General features: G+C 38.9%; 2 protein-coding genes across 16 annotated transcripts in view; one reads left to right on the top strand and one right to left on the bottom strand.

Annotated features, from left to right (window-relative positions):
- Nucleotides 1-13,252, top strand: part of agxta (alanine--glyoxylate and serine--pyruvate aminotransferase a) — a 491,885-nt gene that overhangs the window by 234,115 nt on the left and 244,518 nt on the right. The gene's annotated exons all lie outside the window — the stretch shown is intronic.
- ptprfa (protein tyrosine phosphatase receptor type Fa) overlaps nt 1-13,252 on the bottom strand; it is a 396,740-nt gene that overhangs the window by 163,627 nt on the left and 219,861 nt on the right. For 8 of the 15 annotated variants that reach the window (XM_022191302.2, XM_022191308.2, XM_051947512.1 and 5 more), the window contains one exon: nt 5,734-5,745. The exons of the other annotated variants lie outside the window; for them this stretch is intronic. In XM_022191302.2, the coding sequence (XP_022046994.2) occupies nt 5,734-5,745 (12 nt within the window). The remainder of the gene's footprint in view (nt 1-5,733; nt 5,746-13,252) is intronic. 15 annotated transcript variants of the gene reach the window in all.

Genomic DNA, 13,252 nt, shown 5'->3' with positions numbered 1-13,252 from the left:
CTGCACCAATGTATGTGTCAATTATGCATCCATCTCAATCTCACCTACTAATGTTGAAACTCCCTTCACACAAGTGACTCACTACCAACTCCAATTCACAGAGGAATACGTAAACATGATGCTCCATACATATTCATTTCCTGACGTATATCAGGGTCTAATAGTTCAAGGTAGCTCCTACATCCCTCTCCTGAGCTTTTCTTTTGGGATTCCAAGGCATTGACAGTTATACTGATTAGTCACTGCGGTGCTTGGGTTTGGTGGGATTATGCAACAGCTAATAACAACAAATGAATATTTAGAGTGAACAGCTGCAGATCTTTTTGATTTGTCAACATACTTGGCAGGCAGTTTGCTTATCTTGGCAAACTTGCCATAGTCCTTCAGTGTTTTCTGTCTCTTTAAAAAACATTCAAAATTTCGCACAAACAGCTTATAAGGTAAATGCACTTCATGGGAGATGGCAACACCTTTTCTAAATAAGTTTTGACATATCAAACATTCAGCTCACATGACCGATCAGCTGTTTCCACATCTGGAGGCTCCAGACTGCATGAAATGTGGTCAGTACCAGCTCACATGAGTGAATAATTACAACTCTCCCTGTTGAAAACAATTTCGTAAGATCAATCTCTATTAAAATTTTGTATATTTGTAGTTGTGCAATTATATATTTTTTTTAGGAGCTGGCAAACAATTGGCTCAGTGACGCATAGCAATGTCTATATAGACACCTTCTGACAGCACTGAACAGTCTACTTTATTTTATTCAAAACAGATCATGAAAAAAGATGGTCTAAAAAAATGCAGCATTTTGAACATTTGCTTCACCATCATTTGACTTTTTTTTTTAAACTCGGCTTCTGACTCTACCTGGTTATTTGGGCTCATCATCACGCTGCAGAATGAATTTGAGACGCACCTTCCTAATGGACGGATAAAATCTAAACATCTACAGAGCCTAATATGCTTGCACAGCACTGTGTTTATTTATCAAATGTTGATAATTGACTCATTTGCACATGCCAGGTGAATCTGATACCTTTAGTTTGATTCATTCAGGTAACACTGAAATGTTTACTTTAGATAATTAGTACAACATTATGAGTGTGGTGGCCAGCACTGTGGGAATCATCATGTTCTTGTATTAGTCAATTAGAAGGTTACTCATGGACATGGAAGATGGTGAGAGTACAAAGACAACTCAGAGGTTAGAAATGATGCTATTGTTGCAACATTTAGTCTGGACAATGGCCTGATGGGTGGATGAAAGTACTGATACCAGGGGTGAGACTGACTTTGTCACTTTGTGGCCATGATGACATTGAGAAGTAAGAGATACACATTAAGAGCAGCAAATAGTTAGAATGCATACAAACTCATATTTTTTATCGGCATGCCAGAGAAAAGAGACGAGAGAAGGAAAGGGAGGGAAGGAGGAATGAGTGAAAAAAGTTTATGAAGCCAAGTCCTAAAAAAGAAAAAAAGCTAGAGTTGGAGGATGGGTGGGGAAGCAAACATCTGTATGCACTGTAAGGGAGGTCATGCAGCAGCACAAGTAAAGAGGCAGCAGCATGCTCACTGGACAATACGTGGACCAGGACTAAGCAAATTGAATCGTTATAATGTAGAACATTTTGAACAGGATTTCAAGTTGAAGAATAGCTTTTGTCATCAACTGCATTAATGACATCTTAGCTTTAAATGTAATCTTTTTTGCAGCATTTTAGTTGATTGCACAGCAATGAATCAGGCATATGTATCTTTGAGAGAGCAGTTCATCTTCTGAAATAAAGTTTGGACCACCCAGGACCAAATCTCACGTTAGCTCTTTCAAATAATCTCTGAGACACAATAAACATTCAAACATTGTGGAAGCATTTAAAGCCAGTGAGAGGAGAGGAATTGAGTAAGATGATGTAACTTCACAGGAGGCACCACTAGGTACCTCCAAGAGGATCCAACTCCCTGCCGAACTTTATCATCGTCATCATCAAAAAAAGTAAATGTAAATCAATGAACACCCACCTTCAATGTGTTTTTCAATTTCATTTCATGAAATCTAATCAATATGATGTGGTCAAGAATAAATGAATTTAGAATATTTCAGATCTTAGTAAAGATGAAGAGATTGCAGTGCAGCAAACCATGAGGTACCCTTTGCTTAACAATAGAAGACATAAATCAGAGGAGAGAATAAATCCGTGCTGAAGTGTCAGAGGAGTTTAACCTTTTCTTATATCTTTACGAAAGTCAGTATCAGGTTCAGCTAAGTTACGTCACTTCAAGCTGACATAAATTTAGTTAAACAGCGTGATGTTTGGAAAATTTTAATAATTTGCATGCACAGTCGCATCAGGGAATATTCAAATCACTCCACTTCTAGAACATTTTATAGTAATTTAAATGTATTTTTACTAGATAAATTGGCTATTTTCTATTGATCGACAGGCAATAACACTCCATGCTCATGGGGTGAAAATTTCTAAAATTCAAAAGCTGAAATTTCTTGTTTACAAAAAGAACTCAGACCTTTAGCTGCATGTTGCTCCAAGCACATTTTTAATTTATAGTCCTTGAAATTTATGGCAAATGGAATGGACTAGAAAAAGTTTTGGAATACAAAATCAGTGAGGCTTTTATGGTGAAGCATGGTGATGGCAGCATCATGCTGCACATGCTGAAAGACTGGTCAGCATGGAAGAAAGGACCAGTGAAGCTAAATAAACAGAGGTCCTTGAAGAAAAACGTGCAGACACTTAAAACTAGGAAGATGATTCACCTTCCTGCACCACAATGCAAACATTCCTATGAATTTGTTTTCATGTTGTCATAATGGGTTTTAGTTATATACTAAAGGATGAAAAATGGCAAAACACATCAAATCAGAATTAAATCTACAAAACAAGAAAGTGTGGCACAAGTGAAGGGATCTGGGTACTTTTGAAGCAACCACTTCTGTTGCACAGTGCATGATGCTTTATACGCCAAAGATCAGACACTGCTGTATCTAACACTCTAGACAGCACTGAATGTCTTGGAAAGCTAAAGTTTCTATGAACAGTCGGCTGCCTTCTGTTGCTTTCAGTTGGAATCGACTTCATATGTCACCATAATGAATTTTTTTTATTCTGAGTGTATCAAACATCACAAATCTGCAATCTTTTCCTAAAATCCTCATGTAATAAATTGTTGTTTAATCAGATTTTTCCATTTAGATGAGATTACAGAAAGTTATATTTTGGATTGAAAAATATGCTTTTTGAAAATCACATTAAAGCTATCTATTCTTCTTCACAGTCTCATTTTACTTTCATTACATCTTTAGTTTTCAGTTTGTCATTATTACAAAACTAAAATTACTTTCTCAGGTGTCACCATTAAACTCAGCTTTCAGTGGTTCACAAGCACATCTTCTGTCAAATTACCTAAATATTTTTGCTGAAATCATAAATTGCACCCGTCTAGTATCCATATATATGTTCTATTAGATCAGATATAAAAAAAACAAGCTGCACCACAAGTCTTCAAATCCACATATCAAACCAAAGACTTGAACTAGAGCTGCAATTCTTTCTTCTAGTACTTTCCTCCCCCTCAATTTCTGAGCTCCTCCACATTCTGCTATTAATGACCCAGCAGTAAGAGTTGTGGAAAGTCTGTGAACATTTTTGAAGCTATTTTGTTCTCTTGGAGAGTCTAGTTTTCTAGCAGACACAGATAAGAGGAAAGAATGGTAAAAGCAGTGTGAGCTCAGTGTAATGGTGGTCAGACAGCAGATGAGAGCTGGGACGAGCCATGCCTTTGAATTATCCAAGACAATAAATACATGATCAGCATGCTGAAGAGGACGTCATGAGGCTGAAGCAAAATTTTGTGAAGTGAGCACAAACTCTGAAATCAGACGAACACAAATATTGTCAAAGGTCATTTCCCAGTTCACCAAGAAATGTGTGAGGTGTGCGACAACAAAACATACTGGATGTATTATTATCATTTCACCGTGACAAAGATAAATATTTTGTTGGGACAAATGAGGAAGTCTTTGAGGCTTTGTTGATAAGATTTGTTAGCATCCTAAGATTAAATCAGGCTCATGATACCCACAAACCAGCATGAGGAACAAAACACAGATAAGTTAACCAATTTTTAAAAAAATAATATACACCATGATAATATGTCATGTTGGTCGTTGAGCTGAGATACGCAAACTTCTTGTATGCGCTTGACTTTTTGGCCGTCTGTTTGAACAATATGCAGCCACACTGATGACTTCTTTGACATTCAGTTCAATTTGGTTTTATTTATATAGCGCCAGTAATGTCAAGGCAGTTTACATAGTAAGATGAAGACCTGACAGTGTTATAATACAGAGAAATTCAACAATAATTATTTTGCAACAGCGGAAAGAAAACTCCCCTTTGACATCGTGTCAGTGGGTTTGGAGCCAACTCTAAGGAAACATTCAGTAAATGTTAAATAAGTGAAGCACTTTTCTCCCTAAAAATACCACTGACAATTGTTTGACCAATGACAAACTGATCAAATGAGACCATATTCTCATAGTATTATATGACATTATGCCTAAAATTCTTTTTGGAAGTTGAATTTTGGTCTCTAATGCATGCTTTTTTAATATTTTTTTAAATAAGTGCTTCAACTCATTGCGTTTTTGTTGTAACTAAATGCTGCATCATGACAGTGTTTGGCTCCAGTTAATGGCTGACTGCATTCAATGTTACAGTTTTGGAAAATGGCAGCTATAGCACAGTCTGATTTGATATCAGACCTGAGGCTTTGAAATAATGGCAGTACTTCAGATTACCACAGAACAAAAAGGTGGTTTGTACACTGTGCAGCGTTTGGATGGCAGACCACAGATTCTTAAAAACCACCTGAAGAGAAAATGCACAGAAGATATTCTGGAAGATGCGCTGCCAGAAAAGTCCACTCTACGTGCTGTCTGATCCTGAATAGAAGCACAAGTACTTAATTTCTTTTTGTCCTTGTAGCTGTTAAATACACTCATACAAAACTCAGAGATAAAAAATACAATTAACTTAAATGCTCAATTAGATTTTTTTGGGGGAAAAAATGATCACTTGAATTGAACTGACTAATTTGTGAAATAGTATTTCAGTGGAGAGAAAATGTCTTTTGTGGCAGTTCTCGAAAATTTCACAATGATATAATGTGTTTCTTTGTAAAGACACTGTTGTAGTTGCAATTTATTTGCCCTATAATAATTTTATTATATATTTTGAACTTTCTGTATTCTATAGTACGGAGAGGTTTATTCCTTTTGCTGAAAATAAAGAGGAATTTAACAAGAACCCTGGACATCTGAAATTACTTCTTCCATTTTGCAGTAAAATTTCACTTCACACAGCGTCGCTTCAGTGTCACATCCTCACTGTAATCCTTTCCTGGCCGGGAAACGCTCTTGTCATTTTATTACTGACATTTAAGATGTGCTCATTTCACAAAATTTCAAAGAAGCAGACTGCACAGGGTAACAGGTGATGTTGCTCATATACTGTAGATGCAGAGGGATGGGTGGGGTGGAGGTCGATGGGAGCTGGGAAGAGGAGGGGTCGGGGTGGTTGCACTGTCGGGTTGGGGTCCTGAGAGAGAGGCCGGGACGGGCCTAAGGCGCCCAGCGAGATGCCGGCGCGGCACGGCTCCAGTCAGCCAGGCCTCAGCTTTAGGGGGGTAAAGAGTGAAAAAACCAACCTTCCCGTTGATCTGAGTGGTGAGATTTGGATTGTATTTTTGGATGGCAGGGTGCAATGACGATGGAGGGATTCAAGATAAAGTGAGAAAGAAAAAAATAAACAACGAGAGGGGCAAAATAAGGAGTGGGAGGAAGAAGACAAGGAGAAACAGAGAGAGTAAAACAGGCAAATATCTGCTTATCCGTTAACGAGTGAAAAAAAATCACAGTGGAGACAACAGCCTGTGCAGCAGTGCAAACACACACACGCAACATATGGCATGTAACAATGCAAACCCACCACACACACACACACACACACACACAAAGCAAAGAGGCCATGAACGATACATTCTCACATAAGCAGAATAAGGCACACAGAAAGACAATCAGAGCTCGTCTAACTCTGTTTCCAGTCAGCCTTCACACACACGCACACACACACACACACACACACACACACACATATAATTACATACTCCCACTCTCCCCTCCCTGTCCTTAACTCTGCTGCAGCATCTGAGCCCTCCAGAGCCTGTGAATTAAGACAGCATTAAGGAGGTCGAGGCTTGCTGACAACCAGACTTCATTAAGCACACAAAGCAGACAGTGTGTTACTGCTCACATTTATTCTGCTCATTGACTGTGGGGAGAACTCAGCCGTGGCACCCTGAAATCAATGAGCACGTAAGCATGCTCCCTAACAGGATTAATCAAACACTCACCTTGGAAATTTGTACTTGTTTTGCCATGAGCTTAGTCCAAACTGAGAGCGTTTATATGGAGGGACACGTGATAAGGGCCTCATGCCGTGTTAAAAAGAAGCACACTTGGACACTGTCTTGTTGGTCCACTCGCTGATGAGAAGACAACCATTAAGGTAATCCAGATGTGATCAGGCAGAGAGCACATTTATATGGATGACAATCATCTGACTGTTGTTATGAAGACAGCATTGAGCTCTTTGAGCCTTCTCCAGCTCTGACCTAACAGACCTGAAGCTGCATTTGAAACAAAGCACAGATATTCGGCAGCTAACTCTGACCTTATGTCTGTATTTGTATCTGCTGGATCTAAACTACAACCCACAGAATTCATGGCCAATTAGTCGAAAATTTGTCTCACATGCTAATATTCCATCCCATGTCTTAAATCTATTACTCAATAAATACTGAAGTGAAACAGACACTGGAATATTAGAATTTCTACTAATGACTGTTTGAAGGAAATCATTCCATGTAACAACAAATCAAAGTTGGGTTCCTTATTGTCAGTTTTGGTCTCTTGCAATGTAATTTTTTAAAAATGAAACTTAAGTTCATTTTTCATCGTGTAATTGATTTAAAGCGTGATTGAGCATTAACACACGAGACACCAAGAAAGGTGTGACTGTCACACGTGAAGGACAGCATCAATGTGTATAACCAGTGACACAACAGTTTTAATACCACATAAGACATGCTCCATAATGTATGTCCTAAATTGCAGCCTTTTGATTTTCTAACTGCATTGTTTTTATTCACAATTTAGAGATAGATTTGTTCAGTTCTACTGAACACACAATTCCACCATTACACTAACTATATGTCAAAATATTTAGACAGCCAAAAAAATTAAACTACTTTCCAGCTTAGTGACAAAGGACAAGCAGACAGTTTATGCGCGATCAGTATGGTTTGAAAAGTGTTTGTGAATTAAAGGTCCCAGTATTACTGCTGGGGTTGGGGGGGTGGGGTGTCATGTAGACCACTCTTATTACTCTAGTGGGTCATGACTCAAAAAGGTTGAAAACCACTGATCTAAGATGGTTCAGGTTATTGAATACATCAGTCACTTTGTAGGTTGGAAAACCCCTTAAGGATAATTACATTAACAGATGCTAACTGGAGTCAGGAGTCTAATCAATGATTGTGAACGGTTCCTCTCAAAGAAAGCGATCTCAGGAGACTTAATGACTGAGATTGTTGCTTTGTGTAAAGGTGGTGAGGGTTGCAGAGTAATCTCAAAGAGTTTAAATATTCATTAGCTCAACAAACTGTCTATAAACGGAGACAATTTAGTGTTGTGGCTGCAATCCACTTACAGCCAAGTCACTGGCTCACTTTCATGGCTTACTGGGGGGCACTTAATGGAAACAAGACATTGTTAGCAAAATTGGTTTCACCTATCCTTGTCAAAAGGAAATTGTTACAGGTAAAAACGATCTGTTGAAATAATGTTAAGCTGAAGGTAAATCAGGCCTCAGCAGTCTGAATCCACTAAATCAGCTGACTAATGTCTACATTTACAATTGGACACAATGCAGACAAACACGTGCATTGCAGACAAGTCTATGGATTTTGTCCTCCATCTTTAACAGCTGTGAAATCTTTCAGTAGAGCTAGTGAACCTTGAGTTACTAAAAATATCATGAAGTTTTTTTTGAAATCCAAAGTCTTTTTTATTATTTTTAAGTGTTTGGACAGTGATGCATCTTTTGTAATTTTGTCTTTTCATACCACAACATTGGATTTTAGAAAAAAGTACTGGAATGTCACTGAATTGAAGATTTCCAGCTATAATTCAAAGGGTTCAACAAAAAATATTGCATTAACAGTTTAAGAATTACAGCCCCTTTGTACATAGTCGTCTCATTCACTGGGGGGGCTATGTACATTCATTTGGCATTCATTGGCTGCAAAGATACCTGAAGTCTGGAATGAATCACTAAATGCAGTTTCCTCACTTGAGCTGCTTTGCTCGGCCTTTACGGCCGCCACCTTCACTTTGTGCTTATCTGTGGGTCTTTCTGACCTCAGTCATGCCTTCAGTGAGCGAAGAGCATGCTGGATTGGGTTGAGGTGAGGTGACTGACTCCGCCTGGGTTTGCTTTCATGGAACGTTTAGGGTCATTATCCATCTGTGCTGAGAGGTTCTGCCCTGTCTTTGTTGCAGCATTTGACTGGATCTGGGCAGAAAGGAAAGCTGTGAATACTTCACAATTCATCCTGCAACATTTATCGGCAGTCAAATCATCACCCAATACCAGTGACCAAGTCCCATTGGTCTCTTTAAGTAGGCTTCCTTCTTCAACCAATTCTTGACTTGTTTCAATGAATTTCTTCTCAAGAAAATAATTCAGTCTTTGTCCACCTCAGCTGTCTTCTGTGGTTTTCCAGATCTTTTGGTGATGCTGAGCTCACCAGTGTATTCCTTCTGGATCAAATTGTTGATTTGGTTACCCTAAGTTTTTGCCTTCTTATTTGTCCAATTACTTTTGTGTCTGTGAAAATGGATCGGATGTGTTGAAGAATCCTAAACCTTTCATGCAATATTTATATTCAGCCTCTTGAGTTAAAGCTGGAAGTCTTCACTTCAATCACATTTTCATTGGTTCGTTTCAAGTCCCCTGTGTAAAGAGCAGAATTATGAAAATTGTGTTGCTGTCCAAATACTTATGGGGCTGACTGTTTTCTTAGTAAGTATGGAGTAAATGTCAAAATGTGATCAGTCTTTTCCATCAAATGATTTTTTTCAAATTGCTATCATAGACTATCTGACCAGAAATCTGCACTGTGTACATTTGACATCAACGTCTTTATCCCATCCCATAACAACAACATTCACACGGACACACTCTCTCACATGACCACTAGAAAAAACAAAACAAAGCACATTAAAGAATGAGAACCAGCTGTCTTCATGTGTAGATAGAAGGATAAGCATTTTGAGACATGAACAGAGACATATACAGTTGACGTATATGGTGTGGAAGAAAGAGATTGTGGACTGGGGCACAAACGCAAACTAAAAAAAGATGAAGAGAAACAACAAACAGCAAAAAAGACACTTTGGCAACATATCTGCAGCATATGTTGCTGTGATTGCTCAGAAGCCACGCTGTGAGATGAAAATGGAAACAAACTACCACCTAGAGAGGTTACAGGTTAAAGCAACACAGACAGGAACCTTGAAAAGAGAAGCAGAAACAACAAATCTTATGCTTTATATTTGTTGGCTGCGGCTCTGTTTGCTGTGGTTTAGTGGAGGATATAATGTTTTTTGACAACTGCGCTACCTCTCATCAACAAACCAACCACATGTAGAGGTAGAACGCAAAATGTCCCCGTCCTTCCGTACCTTCGTTTTTTTAGTCTCGAAAGTATTTTTTCAGCACTTAAAGGTAATTCCTTTTTTTAATCTTAGTGCTCTGCTGTGATCTGTTACTGGAAAACTGATGCATCTGCTGTGTTAAGAAAATAAAACGTACATCTGCTCGCACATATGTATCTCCCACACACACACACAGAGGCCACTTTGCCAGGGGGAATCAGTGATCTTGTTTTACTTCACATTTACTTTAAATTGTGTGTTTTCCCTGTGGTTCTTCTGTCGGTTATTGTTCACACTGACAGAACGCTGCAGAGTCACTATCTCACAGTTATATATGTTTACATTTGAGTCAGTTTGTGTTTTATATCCCTGACAAAACATATCAGAGTGAATCGCCAAGGTTCAGACAGGATCATTTTCACATCTATGACAGATTTTCTTCATATTATAATTGCAAAAAAATATTGATAAACCTACTTTGATAGATACTAGAGTCATATGCTCCATTTAAAAGTATTTGGTCACTGTGCTGATTCCTCCTGTCCATACTGGCTGTGAAGCAATTAGAAAGTAAAAGTAAGCCTCTATTGTGTTACGCTGCTGAGGTGTGGCAAATGAAAATAACCTTGTAGTTTTTCTGTATCAGCAGAAGAAACAGGAGATGCAGCAACTGCAGCTGCATGAGAATCTATGGTCTGAGAGTGCCTTGTATATTAAGCTTTGGTTGAATATTTACAGTTTTATTGATTTAAAATATGTGATGAAGTATTACTACATGAGGCACCATCAAAAGCATAACTGTCAAACAAAAAGCATGTATAAGCAGTATTTGCTATTTACTAATTGCATAGTTTCAAAGTGCAATTTCGATTTGAAATTGATCAACTGCTCAGCCCGAACTTACAGTGTATATATATTTCAATTTCAACAGCATGGTATAATTTTACAAGAATGTATGAATGCACACAGTTTATACACACAGTTTTGATATACAAGGATAAACCTGTGGTCATTTAGTAAGTCTTCTCTCTTCTCGAGATGCATTTCAGGAATTCAGACATCCTTCAAGATGTGAGATTGATTTCTGAGTCACACAGGAGGAAGGAGGACAGAGGAGACGAAAAGGCTCAAAATAGAAAAATGAGATGAACCTTTTTAGTATGAATATATAGTCAAGCAGGAACAGCTTGAGTGAGGAAATGAATGTAAGGAAGGTGCTCATTCTTTCTTTGAGGGTGTGCCAAACTAGCCGCTAGCGTATGGTGTCAAAATTGGGTCAAAAGTCACACGCACGTAACTTTCTCTCTCTCGCGCGCAAAACACGTACCCCGCGTGAGCAGAAAAAAGTCTCCACTGGCGCAAAAAACACTCTGCGCGTGCGTAGCAATGTGTCCGCATGCGCAGACAGGGAGTTTAAGAGTCAGAATCACTGGAGTAGACACGCTGGGCTTCTGGGCCGATTCCTGTCAGTCCACCTGGGTAACTGCCGTTAGCAATGGAGCTAACTAACGTCTAATCGCTGTACTATAGGGACGTTGTGGCGAGCACTGGTATCCGCCCACAAAGGGTCAAAAGTCTTCTCCCCGCGCGCGTAGATCAGAGCTCCATGCATGCAGGAGGACAGTTTCGTGAGACACTGGACGCACGGAGCTTGGTCTGCGCACGTGGAGACATTGCTACGTGCGCGTAGAGTGTTTTTTGCGCCCGTGGAGACTTTTTTCCGCTCACGCGGGGTACGTGTTTCGCGCGTGCGAGAGAGAGTTATGTGCGCATGACTTTTGACCCAATTTTGACACCATACTAGCGAGGCGTCAGATTACAGGATGGCACAGATTAATAACAAAAGAAATTCCTAGACTGAAAACAAGACATTTCAGGAAGGCAAGGAGCAGTGTTTTCTGTATAACGAATAACTCTCTTTGGGACAGATTTTGGGCTTCATAAGTTTGCAGACCTATTATATGCACCTTGAAGGAAAGGGAGAAACCATAATGCAGAATATGGCTTCTTTAACGGTTATAAATTATTTGTTACCCTTACGGTTGAGGATGCTAACGATTCATAGTTAATTGATTGATTGCCATTATTATGTAATGGATTAAACATATATATTAACCCTTTAAGCTTCAGTCAATTCCAGCCGTTTTCAGTACAAAAAATCGCTAATATTCTATTTTTAAATTAAAAAAATTACGAAAAATACAGGGAATATTAGACGGGCATCGCGAGGTGCATTTCCTTGAAAATGACCGATTCGGGGATTTTATACCGACTTCAGGACATGTTTTGGATAAAATAGTTTACTGTCTCCCAGGTCTCCCGGGTCCGTTTTGTCTTCAGTTTAACTGAAGAATTCCTTAACAGCGGAGGTCTTCAGCATCTTGTTTTGTGTTTATGCAACGAAGTCAATAAGTGTGCGAATATTCGGATACCAAAATTAATATCCGGATAGTGCCGTAGCGAACGAATATTTGGATATTCGGGATATTCGGGTCCAGCCCTATTAACCAATCAGGCAGAAGAAGATGAAGGACATGATTGCCAGAAAATGTATTATAGATTACCGATATTAACTGGTGGCACCACCAGGTGAAGCCACTTTCAGTTTAACCCTGTAGGGAGCAGATGAGGACTACCAGTTCCATATTAGTTAGCAAAGGTTTTTTTTGGGTGTTTAGCAAGCAAAGGATCACCATGAGAAAGTGTTATGTGATGCTAAATGGCTACAGGAGGGCTGTTGTTTTGTTAGTGAGCTAGTGTACTATGTCAGTGTTACTGTCATGTAGTTGCCATATATTTTTACCAATAGATTGTCCATAGCATGTGATGTATAAGCCAAACAGCTTGTGTCATGCCATTGATCCAAAGCACAAACACAACAGTCATTTAACAGTGGTAAGGAGAAATAATGTCTTTTAAAGTGCTGCACTTTTGCTGTGTCTATGGGGAAACCTATGATATCGTCATAACATTTCAACAGTTTTGCGTGCTTTGGACCTTCTAACAAACTAAACAGCTTTAAACTGCCATACAACCCATGTTACAGTGTAATATCTATCTTTTGTATCTTTTGCATGACAAATGGTGTTATGAAGGCTTGTAAAATCCAATCTGCTGCTCTCAATAGTGTGTTGTGCACGTGTCTTGCGGTGGAAAGGGCAATTTAAGTTCTGAAGTCAAGCTTGTCATTACCAGCTGACTGTAATAACACATACGTTTGCTGGCAGAACCAACAATTATCCCAGGTCTCACTTCCTGACTGGTATGGACAGAAGGAATGATTGTGACTATCAGCTCTTCCTTTGTACATATATCGCTGAATGTTGTACTACCTCTTTGATGATCTAAGCACAACATTTCATGAGCTTTTGGGCTAAGACAGGAGATATAATGAGATTGTGTTCTACATGGTACAAAATATTACAAAACAGCTCTGTAAAACAGCCT

The sequence above is a fragment of the Acanthochromis polyacanthus genome, chromosome 4, assembly GCF_021347895.1.
Source record: "Acanthochromis polyacanthus isolate Apoly-LR-REF ecotype Palm Island chromosome 4, KAUST_Apoly_ChrSc, whole genome shotgun sequence".
Classification (NCBI taxonomy): Eukaryota; Metazoa; Chordata; class Actinopteri; family Pomacentridae; genus Acanthochromis; species Acanthochromis polyacanthus.
This window is presented reverse-complemented; position numbering and strand designations above follow the sequence as displayed.